Consider the following 25,545-nt stretch of genomic DNA (forward strand, 5'->3'; position numbering starts at 1 on the left):
ATGGTATATTGTTTTTATTTTTTATTTATTTATTGTCCTTGATGAAAGATTGCTGATGAGTTGTCGGAAATGGTCTAGAGCAAGCCCATGAAATGTTCACCTAAAACTTATAATTTACAAATGTAATTTGTTAGCCTGCTAGTGGGATGGGAAGTGTATATTCAACATTTGGATACCTTTACTTTAAAGGTATTACAGGTAACAAAGACTAAAAACCGACCTTAACTTTTGCAGCCCCCTGTACATGCCTCATAACTGCCTTACTGAGACTTAACTAAATTACCTGTTGAACTGAGTGGCTTGTCTAACACATGTCAAAGTTATTGATCAGTCTAACAGACTTCTCTTAGTATTTATTATAGAAGGTCCTTCCATCAAGCCCCAATCTTTTATCAAACACCACTCGAGTTGGTTTTCCATGTTTTAAAATGTATGAGATATCCCATGATTTGCAGCCGCTTTATTTTGAAAACTGGGCTGCTATCGGTGACAGGATCCTTGCATATTCCCAGCGAGATGGAAAACTGCCTTTAGTGCTGGATGGCATGACAACAGGTAGGCTTTTTATTGTAGTAACATGTAAAAATAATCAAATATATAAAGACTTTGATTTTTGAAATTGGACTGTATTTCAGACTTCTAACATGGTATACATTTGTAAATACTGTTTACTTTTCGGTTTGTACTGCCTTATTAAAACTAAAAATGTAGCCTTCCATTAAGTAGCTCTGAAAATGCCCCTAAATGTCATGTCTTTACTCCATTATCCTTGCTACTGTAGGTTATGTCTCTTCTCTTCCCCTTTGATTTTCTCTCCTTGCTCTGTCTACCATCCATTTATATTGCAGTTTCAAACTTATGCATTCATACAGCAAGTAGAAAGTAAGTAAAGTCAACCAACAACTTAAAAATAGTCATGAATTCATCGTCAGTAATTTGACCATAATCAAATAAAAGGCAGAAATGTCTGTGGCTTGTTGTCTCACATCCTCATGTCAGCAAGTACTTACGGTAAGTCAGCATGGACCAACTTCAAATATGTTACTTTTTAAATCTTAAACAGAATTCAGTCCATTATATGATGTTACAAGACTTCCTTGGTTGATAATAGGCCACGCAATCAACACACATACACTTACAATTCAACACCAGGGAAGAAAAGTCTGAAATACTACTTCAGGAATTAATAAATGTTGTGCTATGATGCAATGTTTGTGATCTTTGAGCTTTAAGAGGCAGTTCCATAAACTGGTGTTTTTATTGACAGCACATACTTATTATCTCCAGGGAGGTTCTTATGTATTCATGTAAAGGAGCTTAAAAAAAAACGAGCTTGTTGGGTGGTACATATTGTTTTTGGAATACGAATGCATAAGGATTTGAGGTGTAAAAAATAAAGAAGCTCGGTTCTATAGTTGCTGCTCATTTGGCTTCCTTTTTTGTATAATGCAGGTGTTTGTATGATTTTGGAAAATTATTATAAAGTGGGTAATATTTCACCCAATGAAAAATTCACTCACTTGGTTGGATCAAAAGAACAACCCAGTGAAGCCATTATTTTCGCTTCCAGACTTCCAGTCCATGGCGGTTAATGTATCCATTATATTCAGCCAAGGCGCAATTATACCCCGTTCTTCATGTTGTCATATCTAGGGCTTCTGTATGTAGGCCAAGAAACACAGAGAAGAGAGAGAGAGAGAGAGAGAGAGAGAGAGAGAGAGAGAGAGAGAGAGAGAGAGAGAGAGAGAGAGAGAGAGAGAGAGAGAGAGAGAGAGGAGAGGAGAGGAGAGGAGAGGAGAGGAGAGGAGAGGAGAGGAGAGGAGAGGAGAGGAGAGGAGAGGAGAGGAGAGGAGAGGAGAGGAGAGAGGAGAGAGGGAGAAGGATACATTTTATAAGGTTTTTGAGAGTTTTTGGAGGATATACAAAGCCAAATACACAAGATAATCATTTTATTTTTTAAAACATGAGTCAAATGCTAAGAAGTCATATTATAATAAATGGTCATATGTAGCCTATGCCTGAGTCTTTTTTTGTGCGTGCGTGAGCGCGCACGTATGTGTATGCGCAAGTATTTTGATAGAGTGTGACAGAGGGGATCTGGGGGCCGAGTGTAAGGGAGTGCGTGTTGTTTTGACTGTGGGATTTAATTTTTTTAATCGGGATTAACATGCGCGCAGCGGCGGCCATCCTTTTCTTGCCGGGATGCTTCCCGCCACACGACACATCTGGACGGAGACGGGCGGGCTGCGCAGCGGTGTTTCGAGTGCCTCGCCGTCATCGAAGATAACTCTTCTCCGCCCGGTGGAGTCTGTCGTCCACATCGATGTCGGGCAAATTAGCTGACGTTTGCCAATGAGTAGCAGCACGAGCCATCGCTGACTGACCGAAAAAGCGCGCGACCGGAGTTCGGTTTAGAACTTTCCATCGAAATTTACCGGTAAGTGAGATCGTCTTCTTTCGTCGCACAGGCCTTCTGCGATGTCACAAAGTGACTCCTGCGAATTGAAACGAATTTATGTTAGTCATCATATAATAAAGATAATGTAATAATTCATAAGATAATATTATAAGGCTATCATATAGGCCTGGGTAGCCTATTCGTTTTAATTCTACCATGTGTAGAAATGAAAGGTAACAAGAAGTAGTCTACCAACATATCATCGTGAACACAAATGAATTTCCCAGGTCATAAATCCATCATCGTTACTGTTATTCTTTCGAAATGTAAATAGGTGCCATTGGCAACAACGTGACTCACTCTCGTCCTCCCATTGGGACTCAACTGATTCAATCTTACAACACAAAACAAGTGCCACAAGATGGCTTCGCGTTTGCTGTATATTCTGTTTCTATAAATCGAATTATGACTGTATAAGGAATGCATGGTTATTTTCTGTAGAATAACTAGTAGGCCTACATTATCAACAGGCTGACAAGTCCGGTACATTATCAACCATGGTATGGGTCACTCACTACTCGAACAGACCGGCAACAGACCTCATCAAATGATGCTTGAGCTCCTAATCTGTGTGATTTGTCAGATTTCACCATAAATCCTGCATTAGTGTTTAATCCAAGGTTGTAAGTGTCCAAAACTGATTAGAGGGTCAGATCGGTGCACACACACACAAACACACGCACATTTTTGCAGATTTTTTTCAGGGTAATTGTGAGACAAATGTCACAAACAAATGTTTCAACTTTAACGGACTGGAGTTGGCGTTTGATTTAGATGTGCATCCACAAACACACACACACACGCGCATGCACACACACGCACACACCCACACACACACACACATTCACACACGCACACAGACACGCACACAGACACACACACACGCACGCACGCACGCACGCACGCACGCACGCACGCACGCACGCACGCACGCACACACACACACACACACACACACACACACACACACACACACACACACACACACACACACACACACACACACACACACACACACACACACACACACACACACATTCATTACACCTGTACCAAGAGTGGCACAACTGCATCCACTGATGCAGATCCACTGTGCCTTTGCCTGGCAGCAATTGACGCTTTGGACTTCAGAAATCATTGATTGGCAGGGCCTCACTAACACAAATGTGTCTTCCACTTGCATGCAATTGCAGAGTGTGAGCAAAGCTTGGCATATTCCCAATTATGTCAAACCGGAGGCCTGGCGATAAGGTCTCAACAGGTCACCTCCAATCCAAGAATCAAATTAAGAAATGTGGCAATGTGTGGTTAAGTCTATTGATCATAAGTCTCAATGTGGCCTCTGTCGTTGTTTTCCTCTTGTACTAGGCTATGCAGTCATGCAGCATAGTAGTGCTAAACATTTCAATCATTTTGTCTTAATTATTGCAGACTCTAAGCCATATCACAATAATGTGTGAATGAATTAATTTGTATTCACTCTTTTTCTCTCAATGAAATTTGTAAGTTAAAAATGTATTGATGCTTTGCATATCTCTTTCTATTTTGATCCGAAAGGAAACATACTTTTCAAAGAATAAATTAAGTGTTTAAAAACAGTAAAATACAAAATAATAATTAAATACAACATAAAAAAACAGTACCTTTTTGTGACGAGCGGTTCAACACACACTAATCATTATGGCCTAAAAGTGACATTTTCTGCTACAATAATTGCATGAAAAATTGCATAATCCTACACAGAGTTCAACCTCCTGTGACTGTCGGCACGTGCGCTTTCTCTCGCTTGCGTGCTTTTTTCCGTGATCTCTGACACAGATGGGCGTTCTTCCTGTCAATCTCACACTCACTGTGTCATGTAAAAATGTAACAGCAAGCCTCTAGCTGCGTTGTAAGGACTGTGACGTATCTGTGAAGCGTATCTCCCCCTTCCCACAGTGCATTCTGCTCTGTGCTGTATGGATTAGTCAGAATCCACCAGCTGCTGCTTCCCTTGAAATGCTGCCACACAGCGCTGCTAATACGCTTGCATAAGTCTAACGAGTGAAAGGTGGGATTTGATTCATGCTATGACAAGTCTGCCGGTGTATACGTTGTGACCCAGAAAGATAGGATTCCCAATCGTTACATTTTTCATTCTGCTCTGTGAAATCCAGAAAGCCGGCTGGAGAGTTCCAATGTTTTCTGTACCTGTCTGAATCTTGTTGTGTGATTGATGGTGCAGCATCTCTTCAGGAGACAGTTAATGGAGTGAATACATTCCAGAAACTAATATAAACAACAGAGATTTATGTGCCACTTGAAAATGCAACTGGGCCCGCCTCGACTCTTTTTCTGACACAAGAATGAACCAAAGCAGGATTTCTTCTCAGTCATGGGAGAGTGAGGCTTCTTTGGCTTTAGTTCAGGCCTACCTAGTCTACTGTACACACAGCTTACGGAGTGTGTTCAGACCGTCTATCCAGAGCTGCACTAGATTACATTCATACTTTCATACACAGACCAAAATGCTTGCTGCTTCCGTCTGCCTTCTACTAAAAAGAAGCTGCTGATAGTCTCATCGCTGGCTCTCGAACATGCATGGATGCACACAAACACACACACACACACTCACACACACACACACACACACACACACACACACACACACACACACACACACACACACACACACACACACACACACACACACACACACACACACACACACACACACACACAACTGCTCTCTCTCTCTCTCTCTCTCTCTCTCTCTCTCTCTCTCTCTCTCTCTCTCTCTCTCTCTCCTTTCTGGCTCTTTCTCTGTTCTCCATTTTTACTCCTTTATCCTACCTGCTCAACATAGTTACCAAATGTGTTGCTGAAAATCACTCCCTCTGTCTCTCCCGCTTCCTTTTTCTTTCTTCTCGACACTCCTAGACGTCTCTGGTCTGCAATGTAAAGATCAGCGATGTCGGAAAGCGGAAAACATGGAGGGGGAAAAAGGGAGGATCAGGGAGGTGGAAGAGGAGGCGGAGGAGGACAGGGTCTGGACCCTTCCCATGGACCCCTTCTCCCTGACCTCCGGCCCTCTCCGCCCGTGACGGAGGGTCCTACGCCCCGCCAGCCCGCCCACAGGAGGCACCTCCCGCGGGGCATCGTGATCCAGCTGACGGGCACGGAGGGAAAGTGGGACAGCCTGGACGACGGCGAGCTCCTCATCTCCGGCCTCCACCCCGACGACGAGGACCCCTGCCCCCTCATCTCTCTGTCCACCGAGGGGGAGGCCTCCCCTGAGGAGGGCGAACGGGAGCCATGCTCCATGGCCTTCCCCTTCCCTCTCTCCCCGTCCTCCCCCGACTCTCTGGGGAGCTGCTCTCCCTCCTTCGCCACGCCGGCGCCCGGTCTGTCCAGCTTCCTCTCCCCGGGCCCGCCGTCGCCGACGCACCGGCCGGCGCCAGCCGGCCTGGTGAAGTCCCTGTCCACGGAGCTGGAGCTGAAGGAGGGCTCCACGCTGAGACCCCGCCCGCTGCTCACCCTGGTCAAGTCCATCTCCACCGAGCTGTCCCGCTCCGAACCGGAGGTGTCCCAGTCCAAGTCCGACTCCCGCCTCAACCTCCACCTGCTGAAGCAGCTCACCCAGCACAAGGGCCGCGGCGGCGGCGGCGGCAGGGACTCCCGCACCGCGCCCCCCTCCCCCGGCTCGCTCTCCCCCAGCGGGGAGGGCCCGAGGGGGAGCTTCTTCAAGCTGGAGCTGGAGGACACCAAGAAGAAGCTGTCGGAGGCCATGCAGGAGCCCCTCAGCAGCATGTTCAGTAAGATGCGGCGGGACGAGAGCAGCGGGAGCCCCAAGCACCAGTGGCGAGCACCGCAGGGGGCCGGGCCCTCGCCGGGGCGCGCGGAGGGGACGACGGACCCGGGGGCCTCTCAGGAATCTCCGTTGAGGAGTGCGAAGAGAGCCGACACGATGGACCTTCCTCCCGCCTTCGACTGGCCCGGCGTTAGGCATCCGAGGAGGGGACGCCACGAAGCATGCCCGGTACACCACCACCGCCGCCACCCCGTCAGCCGGCCCAACCACAGGGACGAGGGACTGGAGGTATGCGCCGACGCCGTGCGAGTCATCGGCGTGGAAAACCAAAGGAGAGAAGATAGCGCTCCGGCTGGGTCTCAGCCCTCTTTCAGTGCCGCGATCAGGACCGATCCCCCGGCCCCGGTACCGGCCATGAGCCTGCTGTGTGTGGCCGTGTTGTCGTACTTGTACTTCACGCTCCCGCTGGGCCCCTACCTGTCGGGTGCGGGTCTGGGGCTGGCTCTGGGCTTCCTCCTGGGGCTCTTTCTCCTCAGCCTAGGCTCTTCCAGGTGTCGGAGACCACCCCCCACAGGCAGACGGAAAACTTCCCTGTTGGGACTGGAGATGGGAGCCGGGAACGTTGTTGCCAGCACTGAGCCTGATGTCCTCAAGGTAAATTCACTGGGATAAGCTATGGATACATTTCTAAATGCATCGTTTTTTTACCATATGGCAAAAATGCCATGCATTCTTTAATTTAGTGTTCATGTAGTTAAAATAGGGCACAGTGAAGTTACTCTGATGGTCACGCATTCAATATATTACATTTTGACTCGCCATGTGTATTTAACTATTTTGGTGCCTTGGCGAATACGTGAGATTCCATCTAGACAGGCTTCAAGTTTGGCGTGTGTAGCTGAACCAAAGTGGTTTAACTGGCCAATCAGCATTATATCATTATTATTATTACTATTTTGGTGCCTTGCAAGGCAGCTGGATTCGTGAGTCACGGAATGCGTCAGAATCCATCTAGCCAGGCTAGATGGACGCAAGATTTGGGTGCGTGGCTGAACCAAAGTGGTTTAACTAGCCTATCGGCATTATATGAGGAAGTACGTGTTGTACGTGATCTACTTGATAAACGGTAATAGACACAAACAGATTGATCTACCAATCCTCTGCCAAGTATCTTTTGAAAGAGCCTGCCCTGCCCCAACCAGTTACCAAGGACCTACAAACCAACTGCCGCATCAGGTTAACTCTTTGGTGCATTGGTTGTATTTCTAGTGTTTAAGTGTGTGTGTCTGTCCCTTTTTAATTTAGAAGAATGCCAGTGACCTATCCCTCCTTAGCACAACAGTTATTCTAATGTGATCTGTTTCTATTAGAAAAATATTTGCAGACAATGATTTCAAATATTTAAATACTGCAGCAAGAGCATTCTTCAGCTCCATAAGCTTGTTTGAACCCGAGACCGACTGTTCCTCTCGAGCCACTGCCAGATCCATGGGCAATTATTTAAAGTTAAGAGGCAGTGTAAAGTGCCAAATAGCCGGGGCCAACTGTGTAATTAGCAGCGACTCACTCAGCTTTCCAGGAATGCTAATTATGAGTGTGGTTTCTGTCAGGCTGTTAGCCTGTGCCGGTGGCATGTGCGAAAGAGTGCTTCAGGGCACCTGATGGGTGTCGTTGACATACAGACAGTGGTGTAGTCTACGTGATACGCAGGTATACGCCGTATACCCACTAGGAACGCACCAGGATTTGCGTATACCCACTTAAAAATATGCACGGATACGTATCAATCGTCTTGTGACAGATCTTTCACTTCTGTGTTTATTTTTCGCAAATATCGGTTGGGTATAACTGCAATAAAATACTTTAAGCAGGGGAAGTTATCTCCTACATTCACACATTCATAAAATTCCCCCTGCGCGCTCGCGCTCTGGCCTGTCTCTGTTACGAAGCGCGAAGCTGCCCCTGCATCTCTGCACGTTAGTTGGCGGGCCGAGCCCCTCCTTCTCGCGCGTGTGTGTGTGTGTGTGTGTGTGTGTGTGTGTGTGTGTGTGTGTGTGTGTGTGTGTGTGTGTGTGTGTGTGTGTGTGTGTGTGTGTGTGTGTGTGTGTGTGTGTGTGTGTGTGTGTGTGTGTGTGTGTGTGTCCAGTCCTCCCATATTAATGTGTAAACCACATAACAAGTAGTCAACAGAAGACAATGTTTTAATCCCACTTTATATCTCCTTGTTACTTTTAGATGAGAACCCCTGGCCAGCCTTTCGGACTGGGTGTCAGGCTAGGGAATTTAAAAACAGGCATCCTTGGTTAGAGTGGAGGGAAAACAAGTTAGGTAAATGTCAGCCAACATACAGTTGGTATACACAATTGAAATTCATAATGTTAATGACTATGCAAATGAGAGTATAGATAATTCATGCTCATTTTTAAGGTGCAGTAATTTCACACTTTTACACAATTCAATTACTGTATGGTATGTTAGATAACAACAGTAAGAGCTCAAATTAGAGCAATTGAAAGAGTGAAACATTAGTCTCCTGTCATCTCCTTCTCATAGCCATGGTTGTAAACAGTTCATTAAATTATTTTGCGTAGATTTTGTCCTTGTGCTATTGCTACTATAGATATACAAAGGACAACTTGTCATTTTTGCCTTCTATTTGTTCATACTGTTATTAAAACTGATAAACCTACTCAGCTTTCCATGATTGTTGATAATCGTTATAGGTCAGCAGGTTGTAGACCCCTGCGTTGGTGAGTGTGGTGCGACATCCAATAAGTGCCACACACGTACACGTACCGGTGGGACGGGTTTTTTTTTTTTTTTTTCTCTCAACAAGGGCATATTTCCCAGAAGTGTTCATTTCGCTGCATCCGGTACGTTTTGGGTTTCTCTCCCCAGGGTTGGATGAATGAGATGCAGGAGTACGACCCGGAAACCTCCCACCCGTCTCTGATGGCGTCAGTGTTTGCCTCCCTGGAGGGCTCCTCCCTTTGCCTGGAATCCCCGCGGTGGAACATCAGCCGCTGGGCCCGGTACGAAGACGACACGCCCCACGCCGGCAGCTTCGTCAGAAGGCGTACTTTCCACCTGGTCAACAGCAGGGTAGGAGGGTGGGGTGGGCTGGGGCGCATGATGCCTCTTCCCTTCACGCCACAATGAATGACCTAAATACAGATAAGGGTGTATTCATTGTTGGTGAAATGAAGGCCCAAAGGCCAAACTGTAAAAAGTTGACGCCATCGACGGCTAAATTAGAGAAAATGTGTCCGTCTTCATGTAGACATAGCATCAGAGTCTGTGTCTGGGGCTTGTTTCACTGTTGACGGGTATCATGGCTGTAAAACTCAGACACGGTGAACAGGACCTCTCCTGTTCACCCTTTATATCAATGACCTAGACTATGTCTCTAATGCCTGTCATAAAGTGTTATTTGCAGATGATACCAACTTGATCCTGTCTCACAAAAATATTCTTGTCTTGCAGGAAACTGCAAACAAGGAGCTATTAAAAGTGGACACTTGGTTTAAGTGCAACAAATTATCACTAAATATCAATAAAACAAACTACATTATATTTCGTTCCACAAAAAATACAAGTAAGGTGGAAAATACCTGTCTCTCCATCAATGGCCATGTCATTGAAAGAGTAAAATCAACTAAGTTTTTGGTTGTAGAACTCGATGAATTTATCAATTTTAAAAGACACACTCATCAATTATTAAATAAACTTTCCAAATATGTTGGACTTTTTTACAAAATAAGACACTTCCTCCCACTTTCAACGCTCCTTACACTGTATAAATCTTTGTTTGAACCCCACATCACCTACTGCAATATCATCTGGTGCAATACATATCCTAGTCATCTTCTAAAGTTACAGTCCCTTCAGAAAAAGATTATATGTGCAATATCCTGCTCGAAATTCAGTGCTCCAACTGCCTCACTGTTCCACTCATATGGTCTCCTCAAGCTTCCTGAAATCAACACCTATCGCAATGCATGCACAATGTACCAGGTGGTAAATAATATGAACACCCGTCTATGTGAGCTTGTACCTATCTCTCGTCCACTGCACACACACTATACCAGGAAAAAACATTTGATTACTGGCAAAGTAAGAAAACTGAAGAGCACTAGCCTGAGTATTGTTTCCAGGGGACCACAGATATGGAATAAGCTTGAAGGTTTCATAAAAATGTCCCAGTCCTTTTTGGCTTTCAAAAAAAATCTAAAACAGAAGCTGTTATCCACCTACATATGACGGTGGTGGAATGTATTGTTACAACCTAGTTGTCAGTGTGTCTGCGAGATGTATGTGTCGTGTTCTCTGTGGAAGTGTGTGCCTGGGATGAGGCTATGGATGTGAGTGTGTGTGTGTGTGTGTGTGTGTGTGGTGTGGGAGTGTGTGTGTGTGTGTGTGTGTGTGTGTGTGTGTGTGTGTGTGTGTGTGTGTGTGTGTGTGTGTGTGTGTGTGTGTGTGTGTGTGTGTGTGTGTGTGTGAGTGTGTGTGTGTGGGGGGGGGGGGGGGGGGGGGGGTCACATGTCCCCGCTACAAGCATTTCTTGCTTGTCCGGCACCTTAGCATGAATAAACTAAACTAAACTAAACTAAACTAAACACACGCAACCTTTACACAGGCATTCATCCAACACTGGTAGTGTAAAGATAACAAGCAGTGTTCTGACTACTGTGTGATGTCATTTATTCTAACATATAGTTGACACATGAGCCTGATAAGCTGAGAGCAAAAGAGGTTTAAACGATACTGAAATCAGGGCGGATGAAAGGTTAAGATGAAGGATTATTAGCAGAGAGCACCTTTCACCTACCAATTCACACAATGGAGACCTAATGCTTCTAGTCTAGGTACATTTTACTCATCTATGTCTCATCTTTATAGTGTCTAATGATTACAATTAATCAAATTTAATTAATTGAATTGATGTAAACTGCAACTCAATATTTATTGAATTAATTTTATAAAAAAAGATTTCAAATCACCTCAGAACAAGTCAAATACATTAAATTAAACACATTGAAATAAAGGTCCATTTAATGCAATACAATTCAATGAAATTAGTTCAGTGGTCCCCTGCTGTTCCCCCAGGTGTCCCTCCTGCCGTCGGTGCTGGCCCGTAAACGGGCGTGGAACCCCAAGTACCCCATCTGCATCCAGCTGGCCGAGGGAGCCTCCTCTCTGGGAGGGGGGGAGGCGGTGTCCCCCGAGCCCCAGGAGAGCCAGGGGTTAGGGGAGCCTGACCCGGTGGACCCAGTGACCCCCAACAGGCAGCCCGGCCATGGCTCCCAGCCTGCGCCGCACCCTCCCACCACGCTCTACCTCTTCGGCCGCACGGGACGAGAAAAGGAAGAGTGGTTCCATCAGTTCCTGTCCGCGTCCCTTGACGGCGCAGGACGAGAGAGGGACAGGTGGAAGAAGCGGGGGGATGCCAGACCTGTGAACAGAGCGGGTAGGAGGGAGAGAGAGGCCTCGCTGATGTATTAGCAGCAGCTACGTGTTCATCCAAAAGATGAGGCGTCTCTATGTAAGCGTATGCGCGGATTATGGATTATAGGCTTGGATACTCCTGCAGTCCACAGTCGGTTCCATGCCTTTGAGGCTGCTGATGCTACGTTGGAGAATTAAATGATCATAGCACATCATGGATATCTCGCAGATGTTTGATAGATGTTCTGATATTTTGTGTATACCATGCCCCCGAAATAATAAGATCTTATATATATTTTATACATAAATTATATCTCTTGCATATTTTGTTCGTCATTCATCACAAGTCTGCACTTAACTGCCTCATCCTCATCCTCCTTGATTCCCTATAAACCATCACGCACCAACCAGAGGAAAACCCTCTCCGTCTAACGTCTCTCCTAGATGACCTCTCATCTACCTCAACCCTGCAAAGCCTAAGTCCCCCAAGTCAGGGCAGGGTCAGCTGCGGCGCCAGCAGACAGGGCAGCGCTGAGGAGGACGAAGCCCTTTCTTCACCTCCGGTCCAGCAGCAACATCATCAGCATCTTCATCATCCCACCCCGCCCGTCTCTGCCCCAGGCCCCCAGACCTCAAGCGGCTCCATTGGGGGGCTTTCCCTGCTGGACTACCCCAGCTACATGGCTCGCCTGCTGGCCTCGGCGGAGAGGCTGAGTCCCCTCCCCAGCCCCACGGCCGCAAGCAGTGCGGAAACAAGTCCCACCGCCGTCGGGGACAGAGTGAGTCAGGCTCGTTCACAGCCGCTAGTGGCTGGCGTGCATGGGACTGGTAGATTGGCAGTGATGCGTGCATTTGAAGGAATGCACTGTGTATTTAAGTTACGAATCAAAGTGACAGCTTGAATTTGTGGTTTTGAACTTGGAGGAAATCCATGTCCTTTCTAACTAAGCTCGAGAGCGACAAAACGCTGGTAATTATCTTTTCTCTCTCCTCCCTCCAGTGTACCTGCGATCTCCCAGAGTCCCCGGCGTGGGCGAACGCGCTCGTCGGTCGGATCTTCTGGGACTTCCTGCGTGAGAGGCTCTGGTCCGACGCCATGTCCCGCAAGATCCAGAAGAAACTGAGCAGGATCCACGTGAGTTCTGGGTGCAGTTCACGTTAGACAAAGATAATTTGGTGCATTGTCTGAGGGCGGGTGTCTGTGACCGGGTCTCTTGTGTCCCGTTAGCTGCCCTACTTTATGAACGAGCTGACTCTGACGGAGCTGGACATGGGCTCCTGCATGCCCCAGATCACGGCGGCGTCCGGCCCAGAGGTCAACCATAGAGGTGGGTGTGGTGTGGGCATGGCTGTGTACCATAGAGGGGGGATGCATGCATCTACATGAACAGAAAACCTCCAAAACAAACGTGCCTGTGAAGTGGAATAAACTAATTTGATCCCTTGTGGTGTGGTGGTCTCGTGCTAGGTTATGACTCGTAGAGTGGTAAATGTTAAACAACGTGGTTTATCTAGAGACACAAGGCAAACGGGCTTGCGTTCTGGAGGTGGTTCATGAAGCATCTCCCGAACACAGGTAAACAAACAGTCATATTGGGAGTGGGCGGAACGGTAAATAGGCCACGCCTACATGTTCTAACTGACCCAGGTAAACCTTTGGTCTGTCTTGGCTTAAACGGAAATGGCAAAGTGGCCATGTTTGTAGTCTTTAACTTATCATTAAAACCTTATATGGTGTTATCCATTATGAAGTGAAGAAACCATTCACCACACCATTCCACACACACACACACACACACACACATACACACACACACACACACACACACACACACACACACACACACACACACACACACACACACACACACACACACACAGGTGAACAGACAGGCAGACAGGAATGTAAGCAAACAGACCGAAAACACAGACAGACAGACGGACGGACGGACGGACGGACGGACGGACGGACGGACGGACGGACGGACGGACGGACGGACGGACGGACGGACGGACGGGCGGGCGGGCGGACGGGCGGACGGACGGACGGACGGACGGACGGACGGGCCGGCTTGGATAGATGGCAGGTGTGGCATAGTGGCATAGGTGGCATAGTTTAGTCCAGATCATGCCATATTAATATCAATCATCACAGAGATGCTGTGTCAGTAGTATCACATTTCTTACTGGCAGCAGACAAGCTCCGACACGCACTAGACAGGGCTGTTCACATTTCTTCCCTTCATTCATTCCCTTCTTGTTTCAAACAAATCATGTTGCTGGAGAATGGCATTTAGACACGTAACACAATTGGCAAACACAATCTAGGAAAGTGAGTACATAAAAAAAGTGTCTGTCCCGGTTTAAAATCCCCACTGTGTAGACTGGCCACTGTAGGAACACACTTATTTAAATACCCACGCAAAGGTGATTGTCCTTGGAAGAGTTACAACTGGCATAACCCCTCTACATTTTTGGTGCCCTCACTCAAGAAGCGCTGTTTGCCTTATGAGGAAGGCTTGATCTGAGGTTATTGTGTATACAACATGCATGCAAAACAGCCTATTGAGCCCTATGTGTTTGGGTGAGCATTTGAATTCTAATAATCTACTACGCCCCCCCCCCCCCTTCTCTCTCTCTCGCTCTGTCTGTCTGTTCGGCTGGCCACACCATTCTATTACACGTTTACTGGCTCTTCCGTTTAATACACAACATGTGTCATCTCCCGTTTTGTCGGGATTTATAATCTGGCGTGATTTAGGCTAGATTTTGTGAGGGCCTCACGTGCTGTCAAACTGTTTAATCTCACCAACAGAGGATCTGTCTAGATTAGGGACTAAGAGAGAGAGAGGAAGATGTGTGTTGTGTTTTCATCTAATAATCTTAAAAAACGTTGTAGTTAAATACTATATAATTAAAAACATTGTAGTTATATATAATCTAATCTAATACATGTAATTAAATACAGTTTGGTATTTTTGTATATTTTTGTATTCTAATTATTTTTTATTATAAAATATATTATTGTTATGCTTTTGATTCCCGAACAAATGGGATGGAATTTGAAATCTTTCAGTGTGTACTCATTCTCCACCCTCATGAGGATGGAAATGATGAAGAAGAAGAAGGATTAGGACGATGATGAAGTTGGAGACCATCATGGTGGTAGCCTAACGATGTGTTCTGTCCATGCTGCACTTTGGGGCAGGTCTGTGGCTGGAGCTGGAGGTGGTGTACACGGGCGCCCTGCAGATGACCCTGCAGACCAAGTTCAACCTGTCTAAGCTGGGCAAGGAGGGCAGCAGTGAACCGTGTTGTCCTGACATGGGCCTACAGGGGTTAGCAAACACGCGCACGCACACGCTCACAGATACACACACATGCACTCACGGGCACACTCACAGGCACACCCACACATGCAGACCCACACATGCACACCCGCACTCAAACTCTACCACTCACACACACACACACATACACAAACACACACACTCGTACTCAAACTCTACCACTCACACACACACACACACACACATGCACCAGAACCTTAAACATACACGCATGCGCAAATAAATGAATACATACTCACACACACAGGCACACAAATACAAACATAAATACAGACAATTACATACACACACACACACACACACACACACACACACACACACACACACACACACACACACACACACACACACACACACACACACACACACACACACACACACACACGCACACAAACACACACAGACAGACACACACACACTCCCACTTAGACACAAACGCACAAACATCTGCCCCACATTCCCTTGATTGGCACGGCTCTCTGCTTTCGAGGGATTAAAGTTCAGACAAAGCTTCCTATTAGCTTACGTGATGTTTCAGCTCGTTGTCCTTAACTACTCTGATTTAAAGAAATATATGGAGACCATGTTATATATAATACATGGTTAGATATTTCTGTGTCTGTATTCACAGATGCACTTTCTCAATCAAGGATTATCCTTTGGATTTCCATCAGTCAATCAATCCATCCACCCATCCATTGATCCATCCATCTATTTATCCATCCATCAATCTTTCATCCATAATGCTCCTCTCTCTCTCCCAGGTACAGACCCCTCATCATTTATCCATCCATCCCTCCATAAGGCTCATCTCTCTCCAAGGTATGGACTCCTCATCATCCATCCATCCCTCTAGCCCTCCATAATGCTCCTCTCTCTCCCCCAGGTTCAGACCCATCCTGGGGGTGCTAGCGGACAGCGATGAGGAGTCCTCCAGCGCCGGGTCCTCAGACGAAGAGGAGCTGCTCCTCTCCGAGCCTCAGGTTGCTTCTGGCGACAGGGGAGGCCCCCACCTCACTGAGGGGTAAACATGTGAACACTGAGGGGTAAACATGTGAACACAGAGGGGTAAACATGTGAACACTGTGGTACAGTAGGATTGTATGGTGGGGCTAATATTGTGGAGTGGCCCAACAAGAAACATGGCTATTTCGTGGTGGGATCCATGAACACATTTGTTGATTGTTGGTGTTGTGGTTTCATCAGCTACACGACGTTCTCTACATTAGGTGGCTCTAGGCTCTCTGCCCCTCCTCTGCTCTCATCTAATCCCCTCCTCTCCTTTCCACTCCTCATGTCTCCTCTCCTCTCCTCTCCTCTCCTTTCTTCTCCTCTCCTCTCCTCGTCTAATGTCTCCTCCTTCCTCTTCTTTACCCCCTCCTCTCCTCTCCTCTCCTCTCCTCTCCTTTCTTCTCCTCTCCTCACCTTTCCTCGTCTTATGTCTCCTCCTTCCTCTTCTTTACCCCTCTCCCCTCCTCTCCTCTCCTCTCCTCTCCTCTCCTCTCCTCTCCTCTCCTCCCATTTCTTCTCCTCTCCTTTCCTCTCCTCGTCTAATGTCTCTTCCTTCCTCTTCTTTACCCCCTCCTCTCCTCTCCTCTCCTCCCCTTTCTTCTCCTCTCCTCTCCTCTCCTCTCCTCGTCTAATGTCTCTTCCTTCCTCTTCTTTTCCCCCTCCTCTGCTCTCCTCAGAGCCCCGGGAGGCCGGAAAGGGAGGAGGATTTTGAAGTTTGTCGACAAAATTGCCAAATCAAAGTACTTCCAGAAGGCCACTGAGAACGAGTTCATCAAGAAGAAGATCGAGGAGATGTCCAACACTCCTCTGCTGCTTACCGTGGAGGTGCAGGAGCTATCAGGAACCTTGGTCATCAACATACCACCACCCCCGTCCGACAGAATATGGTACGACCCATTGTTACGTAAAGGAAGATGGCCCATAGCTGTGTTTATTGTTGGATGCAAGAGTGTTTTTTTCATCCGCTCACATGCATGGTTACACAGTATTTTATTATTTATTTTTTTTGCTTTATATTTGGAGGGTAGCAGTTTATTTATTTTTAATCTAATGCTATTTATTTCTATATACTTGGTAACCCTTTGCAATCATAGTACAGTGATAACAATATTGTATGTTTACTGTAAGTTAACATTAATCAAGATGAGTAAATGCAATAAAAAACATAGAGAAAGTAGTAAGGGTTATGGGTAGTGGGTTAGGGTTGCGATTAACCCTAACCCTGTTCAATAATATTTTAATGAATACCTTTGTCAACACGCTGTGTTGACAAAGGTATTCATTAACCTTTGTTAACTAAGCTAACACTGTTAGCTTAGTTAACATGAACAAAACAACTTGCCATTGTCAGTGGGTCTAATTTTGATCTTGATTCTTGTTGTGAAGGAGGTGAGTTATTTTTAATGTGTTCCTGATTTCAATCAGCTTTAGAAAGACCCTTTATTTTTTACTTATCTTCTAACACCGTCGTGGATAAGCACACAAAAAAAAAGAGAGTCGAGAAAGTTTGAAAGATGAATACTTTATTATAAATTTATGAGGCTCCATGTTATCATATTCCGTTACCATGTGGATTCCTCATCCATGCATGAATCACAACACCCCAGGCATTGGGCCTAGAAATTAGCCCCCTACCCATTCTCCCCGACCCCAGTCTTCCATGAACTGAACGTACACTTATCCTCCTTCTCTGGATTCCAAGTGGCTTTACATTAAAACCATACAGTTATATCAGATGTTAAGCAGTGAGGGACTCTAAACATATGAGTAATAGAATTAGAATCTTTATTTGTCATTGGGTTAAATACAAAGTATTTACACAACGAAATTAAGGTGCAGATCTTGTTCAGTGCTTTTTTTTTTTAAATAAATAAATAGAATGCAGTAAGAAATATTAATAAATATATAACAACAATAACAACAATAACCCCAATAACCCCTCCCCCTGCCTTCCACTTAAGGCACATTAAAGTGTCCTACACCCTCCCCAATATAGATCATATACAGGTATATAATAGCCAGATGTGATGGTTGACACACAATCTTGAGGAAAGTAGCCCTGTATAATCAAAGAAAACAAACCTCTATACCACATATATATATATATATTTATATATATATATATATATATATATATATATATATATATATATATATATATATATATACAACGGGGGGCCTAAATCCAGCAATCTGATTGGTTCCTAACTGTTGTATAATGAGCGTATACATAACTGCTATGACGCCCGATCATTTTGTGAAAGTATCACTCCGCGCCTTGAAGTGGAAACCGTTACAACCGTTCTCTCTGAGGGACGCTAAAGTGTGTTGCATAGCGACCGTCGTGCATTTTGAAGATAGACTACTTTTTTGTATTCTTTAATAAAACGGCTACTTTGACTTTCTTGGTTTCATTTTAAATGTAGTGTGTCTATGACTTTCGTTTCGCCATAATAGTAACCGTTGTATAAAAGCAATAGATCACTTCAGTCAGTGGTATGTGCTCATTATACCACTGTGAAAGTGGTATAATGAGTGGTATAATGAGCACATACCACAGCCTGTCGTGATCTATTGCTTAAATATATATATATATATATATATATATATATATATATATATATATATATGTAAGGGATAATGCCCGACGAGGTGTCCATTATCAGGAATTAATGGACGACGTGGAGGCGTGAACCGTCCGACGCGAAGCGGAGGACGGTTGCCTCCATACCACGGTCACTTACCAACGGTGACCAAATTAAGACCATTAATTTATATTTTCATGCGTTTTACAATCTGAATAAAAACATCCACAAAAAATGTCCACAAAACATACATTTGTTTCCCTGGTTACGCCTGAGGGTCCGACTAATACCCGGAACCACCATTACACGCCCGTTGGGTTCTCATGCAACGGAAACGTTGTTCACTCCTCCGGTAATTAGGACGGACCATAGCTACGACTTTAGAACGGGAGGTAGCGGGAGGTATTATTGTCCGCTGAGCTTTGTTTTGTTTCCCGTTTCTATGGTTACTACTATTTTAGAGACGATACGGATACGCCAGCTAGCGCATTAATTGAGAACGGTAAACAGACAATTTGACGGAACTACTTGTCCAGGTGTCCGTATATCAGGAGTTAATGCACACCCTGCATCCAATCAGAATCGAGTATTCCCGCAGACCGTGGTATAAATATATATATATTTAAGCAATAGATCACACCAGGCTGTGGTATGTGCTCATTATACCACTGTTAAGGGGCGTAAGTAGCCGTTTCATTCAAGAATACAAAAAAGTAGTCCCTCCTGGCTGCCGCTATTCATCGGGTGTCATAGCAGTTATGTATACTGTATAAGTGCAACACACTTTAGCGTCCCTCCGAGAGAAGGCTCCGATAGAGCGGTTCGCCGGCAATTTATCCTATGGAGCAGTTCACTCGCCGTGTGCCTAAGCTTTCGTTAGTCTCTCCATCGCCTTGCTCACTCCCGGAGTAACAACATTTACACCCTCTCCATCATCCAACATATGTTTTACTTTGTAACTGTTTCTACTTCCAGGCGCGGAGTGATATGCAAACTTTCACAAAATGATCGGGTGTCATAGCAGTTATGTATACGCTCATTATACAACAGTTGGGAACCAATCAGATCGCTGGATTTAGGTCCCCCGGTGTATAAATATATTTATACACCGGGGGACCTAAATCCAGCGATCTGATTGGCCTTCTCTCGGAGGGACGCTAAAGTGTGTTGCATAGCGACCGTCGATGCATAGCGGCAGCCAGGAGGGACTACCTTTTTGTATTCTTTAATAAACGGCTATTGGATGATGGAGAGGGTGTAAATGTTGTTACTCCGGGAGTGAGCAAGGCGATGGAGAGACTAACGAAAGCTTAGGCACACGGCGAGTGAACTGCTCCATAGGATAAATTGCCGGCGAACCGCTCTATCGGAGCCTTCTCTCGGAGGGACGCTAAAGTGTGTTGCATAGCGACCGTCGATGCATAGCGGCAGCCAGGAGGGACTACTTTTTGTATTCTTTAATAAACGGCTATTTTGACTTTCTTGGTTTCTTTTTAAATGTAGTGTGTCTATGACTTTCGTTTCGCCATAATACTAACCGTTGTATAAAATATATACACACACACACACACACACACACACACACACACACACACTCACACTCACACTCACACTCACACTCACACTCACACTCACACACACACACACACAACTATGAATAGTTGTGGTTTCTTCTTGGGTGCGTGTGGGTGCGTGTGGGAGAGCAGGCATGTGTTTTTTTACAAGTTGTCACTAAATAGGTTTATGGATGGACAGAACAATGAACAATAGGAATTAAAGCCACTGCTCACGTAGATGGGACCCATGTTCTTTTATGTGTTTTATGAAAGAATACTGGGAGTGGAAGGCTAATAATTTATAACACTTGGTTCAGGTACATCGCATTGCATGTATATATATATATATATATATATATATATATATATATATATATATATATATATATATATATATATGTATTTATACAACGGGGGACCTAAATCCAGCGATCTGATTGGTTCCCAACTGTTGTATAATGAGCGTATACATAACTGCTATGACGCCCGATCATTTTGTGAAAGTTTGCATATCACTCCGCGCCTGGAAGTAGAAACAGTTACAAAGTAAAACATATGTTGGATGATGGAGAGGGTGTAAATGTTGTTACTCCGGGAGTGAGCAAGGCGATGGAGAGACTAACGAAAGCTTAGGCACACGGCGAGTGAACTGCTCCATAGGATAAATTGCCGGCGAACCGCTCTATCGGAGCCTTCTCTCGGAGGGACGCTAAAGTGTGTTGCATAGCGACCGTCGATGAATAGCGGCAGCCAGGAGGGACTACTTTTTTGTATTCTTGAATGAAACGGCTACTTTGACTTTCTTGGTTTCTTTTTAAATGTAGTGTGTCTATGACTTTCGTTTCGCCATAACAGTAACCGTTGTATAAAGGGGGTCGCCGGCCCTCCGCTGCGCGTCAGGGCCGGACAACGCCCCTTAACAGTGGTATAATGAGCACATACCACAGCCTGGCGTGATCTATTGCTTAAATATACATGAAGATGTGACATGCATGAGCAAAGTGACACTTCTACTTCTTCTAGACAAAAATCATACAGTCAAACAATTGTCAACAATATCACAGAATATTATTGTAGACTACATTAATAACAGATGCCTAGTTTAACTTTCCCTTAAGCATTACTTAGTAACCTTAACATACAAGTCATTAAAAGTAAAGTGTGAGGAAGAATGCAGGGTGCTCCATTCTTCTTTGTGGCCGTCGTGAATCGCCCCCGCCCTTGTCTCGTCCTGTCAGGAGAAGGGGAGCCAGTTATAAATGGGCTTACAGCTTTTATGGGTCAAGTTGGAGTCAGCCAAGATTCATCTCAGGCGAGCAGGAGGTGAAATTTGTAATATATTGATGCCCCTCGGAATGTATGCCTTTATTAACTTGGCTTTTCCCCCACTTATTTACTTCATTCAGGCAAGATAATGACTTCCTTTAATTATATGGAAAATACATTCATTAACTTTGACTGTGATTATACTTCCTTTAAAACTTTAAACCTCACAACTCTGTGATCAATGGGGCCCGTTTTATAAAGCGAAAGAGTTCCTTACAGTCAGGAACCCAATAAGTAACTACTGATCAAATGATGGACCATCACTGATTACAAACATTCTACCTCTGAATATTAGCTTAACGCACCAAATATTTGAAGGACAGAGTCAACACTGCAGGGTTTTGGTTTTGCGGTAAATGGCGCTGGCCTTTGTTGCCCTGTTGCCTCATGGAGTGGTTAATGACTCGCCTTGCTCCATTTGCTGAGTTTGTTCAGCGATGTATCTTTATTTCTAGATCTTTTGTTGTAGATTGTAAAGCATTGTGTGTCACAAAAAAAAACCACTAATAATGGTCGTTAGCTTCCAACCAATTCTCGTAAAGCTGCAAATAGTTGCAGAGAACAAGTTGGATGGGACAGATATTTATCTGCAACCGATTCTCGTAAAGCTGGTATTAGGCGCCGAACAAGTTTGACGTGACATACATGGACATGTTTTGGGAAGTAAGCTCTACATAGTGTGTGTGTGTGTGTGTGTGTGTGTGTGTGTGTGTGTGTGTGTGTGTGTGTGTGTGTGTGTGTGTGTGTGTGTGTGTGTGTGTGTGTGTGTGTGTGTGTGTGCACGTGTGTTTCTTGGTGGACAGGTACAGTTTCTGTATGCCACCCAAGCTGGATCTGCGGGTGCGTCCCAAACTGGGTGAGAGGGAGGTGACCTTCTGCCACGTCACTGAGTGGATTGAGAGGAAGCTGCAGCAGGAGTTTAAGGTGATTACAATGTCAATAGAAGCAGTTCCTTCCCATCAAGGTGCGGTTTCAAAGCCTTTGTCTTCCAGATAGACAATGCGTCTCTGTCCATGTCCAGTCACACCGGCACCTAGTCTACAGGTGACCAGCCCGCGATTTGTATTCTTCTTTCTGGTCACGTGCATATAAATCTCAAAAGGATGTCTCCTAGAAGTCGCAGAGCAACGTATGTCCATCGGGTTATTCTCATTCACTCCGAATCTCACCTGCTGACTCCAGAGACTCTCCCACTCAGTATCAAACTCTGAGCTTACCCTGCCCCCTCAGCTGTTGATACTTACCTCTGATGAGCACCTCAACACCCCCCCTTTTTCCTGCGTACTCCCGTTATGTTTTTCTTGAATTCATCACAATACACAGTATACTAAAACACAGGACAAGAGAACAGGATGAAGGTGAATCCAAATAAATAATTTGATAAACTCCATAAGAGTAGTGGTCGGGTTATAGACAGATTGTAAAAACAGGATGAAGCTGTCATCGTATTAACTCTTTGATCAGTCAATAGTGCCAACCATATCTAACTGTTACACCCTACAAATGCAAAGGAATGTAACAGCGATGAATAGATTCCTCAACACTAAATATGACAAGTATTTACTGCGTGTCACTACTATATGCTATGTATAGCATATATGTTACAGATGCAGCCAGGGTTAGTCTAGCAATGCTCCGTGAGCTTGCGAGCTGGAAAAACAAAACTCTGTTGAGGCCAATCACGTATCGAGTCGGTGGGCGGGCTTAACCTAACGACGACTGACGGTTCCGTGTCAAGCCAGTGTGGTCCCTGCTACATGACTGATTGTAGAGCTATCCTATTGCGTGCAGAGGGAATTTGAAAGACAATCGTTTATCCCAGCCCTTGGATTGAGCCGTGTTCCCATACCCATCATCTTGATGTTGGGTCTGGGAAGTACGTTTTTTTTATTGAATAATTGGCACAAACTGAACCATTTACCTGAGCACCGTCCTTCTTCTCGTTTACAATCGTAGGGTTTAATTCACAAGTGGGTTCCTTAGATCACATGACAGACCATGCCCTGATAAAACAGCAGCCGGTTTGACTGCAATCAGTCGCTTTCATTTTCTGTTCTGTATTTTGGCAACGCAAATTAGTAATGAATATCTTATTTTGAATATCTGCATAATGAATGTTTGTGTCTGAATTAGTTAAAAAATGAAAATATGAAATGCATATTTTAGATAAGTAGTAGATTTAAGTCACATTATTTTCACGTTTTACATAACATTTAAATGGTATGGAAAACATTATGAATTCAAATGTGTTAACGGTTCAATATACAAAATTGACTGGCATTTAAACTTGACATTATGGCAGGGATTTGCTTCCATAGTTTCTCTAATTTTTATTGCATGCTTGCATGTTTCGCAGTCTCACTTGTATGTCATTTAGCATTAGAATCTATGGACGGAATGTAATGTACCCGGGAAAGGAATAGGCTACAGTTGATTTACCGGATCCACTATCTCAGTCTCTTCCTTGTCTCTGCCACCTTGTTGGTCTCTGTCCAATCCTGTGTCACTCATGTGTCATTTTTTCAATAACATTTTCATAAAATAGAATGTTTATTGTCTTTGTCTTTCAGAAGGTTTTTGTACTTCCTAACATGGATGACATCTACGTGCCACTGATGCATTCTGGGTTGGACAGTCCCCTAGTGTCCCAGAAGCTCTCCCCTCAGTCTGAACAGTCTCCTTTCTACGTGGACTCCATGGAGAGAGACCCAGCAGAGATCACTAGGGCAGAATCTCACTAGTGTCCAGAAGGAAGTGTTCTATCTCCATCAACGATTTTCATATACACATTATTTAATGTCTAAATGTATTTTTTAGATTATTTTGTAAAAGATAAAGGGATTTATGTAAGGACTTGATGTGCGATCGGATTAATGATTAATTAACCATTAATCAACTTTAGTTAATGCTGTAATAAGCCTTTACTTACAGTTATTAGCAGTCCACTAATGGTAGTAATAATTTACAAGTGGTGTTACAAAAAATATTCATGTTAACAAAGTGTTTAACATGTTGTTCTTGTTATTTGGGTATTAATGTAGACATGAATTAATACCCCTACAGAATTAATACCCTAGCACCCCTAATGCTTTATAATAATGCTTATTACTGAATTAACTATTAAAGTATTGTTAATAAAGGGTCAATTACTCTTATTGTAAAGTGTTTTAAAAAAACAACAACAATTGAAAGTGACTCCTGAATTAACTATAGTGATGCCTTCTGTTCATGTTTACATGTATTTGCTGCATTGGTTGTCTACAGATGAATGACATTTTTAGTGTATTTACAGACGCTGAATAAAAAAAAAAGATCCAAATCCATTTCTTAAATCAATATGTGCAATTAAATCAATACCTAAGTTGGATGCCGACAATCTATCCTCACACAAACTTCACTTTCTGTTGTGAGCCTTCAGAGCTTATTGTTTTAGTGACTCACTGGGCACTTCCAAAACACTCAACCAGAAACTGATTCAACAATTCAAACAAGGTTCAACCTTTGTGTACATGGGCATATTATGGGAAGTTATAGATACTCCCTAGAAGTAATAAAAACTCAACAGATATGTCTACCGGCACGTAAGCCAACTGTTTGAGTCGTTATCTGCCACGGTCCTTGAGGTGACACCAGACACCAATCAGCCATTGCAGAATAGAGTAATGTGCATCTTTGAGTTGACTTTCTGTGGACTAATATTTATAGTTTTACAACACATTCTTACAACAACTATCATGCATTATCTTTCTTACCGGGCTTAGGTTACCGATAGCAGATAAGATGATAGAACATCATAAAGCTAACCTAGCCACACTAGAAGCAGTCTCAAAAATCAGTTATGGCATTAAATCTGGGTTAACAGAGAGTTCATGTTTGTTTAGCCAGCAGTAGATACATACTCTTTAGAAACTGAATCAATATCAGGGATGCCATATATATAGAGAGAGAGAAAGATTAGATGCATCTGTCTGATACATCAGACAGTTGTTTGATTAGATGGTTGGATTGCCAACGTGGATATGTG

General features: G+C 44.4%; 1 protein-coding gene across 1 annotated transcript; it reads left to right on the forward strand.

Annotated features, from left to right (window-relative positions):
* The first annotated feature begins 5,408 nt into the window (after positions 1–5,408).
* Positions 5,409–24,367, forward strand: tex2l (testis expressed 2, like). The gene is made up of 11 exons (XM_056577699.1): positions 5,409–6,902; positions 9,147–9,350; positions 11,355–11,715; positions 12,138–12,472; positions 12,694–12,828; positions 12,922–13,021; positions 14,902–15,031; positions 15,930–16,067; positions 16,732–16,941; positions 22,325–22,445; positions 24,092–24,367. The coding sequence occupies exons 1-11, from the start codon at positions 5,409–5,411 to the stop codon at positions 24,260–24,262; spliced, it is 3,399 nt and encodes a 1,132-aa protein (XP_056433674.1). The 3' UTR covers positions 24,263–24,367.
* Positions 24,368–25,545: the final 1,178 nt, after the last annotated feature.

The sequence above is a fragment of the Gadus chalcogrammus genome, chromosome 18 (genome assembly GCF_026213295.1).
Source record: "Gadus chalcogrammus isolate NIFS_2021 chromosome 18, NIFS_Gcha_1.0, whole genome shotgun sequence".
Classification (NCBI taxonomy): Eukaryota; Metazoa; Chordata; class Actinopteri; order Gadiformes; family Gadidae; genus Gadus; species Gadus chalcogrammus.

What these genes read in the sequence shown, in the direction of transcription:
- tex2l (XM_056577699.1), top strand. Translation starts at nt 5,409, where the DNA reads ATGTCGGAAAGCGGAAAACATGGAGGGGGAAAAAGGGAGGATCAGGGA. An exon ending in TCCACCTGGTCAACAGCAGG is followed by an intron (nt 9,351 to 11,354) that starts GTAGGAGGGTGG and finishes CTGTTCCCCCAG; the next exon opens with GTGTCCCTCCTGCCGTCGGT. An exon ending in GGCCCCCACCTCACTGAGGG is followed by an intron (nt 16,068 to 16,731) that starts GTAAACATGTGA and finishes TGCTCTCCTCAG; the next exon opens with AGCCCCGGGAGGCCGGAAAG.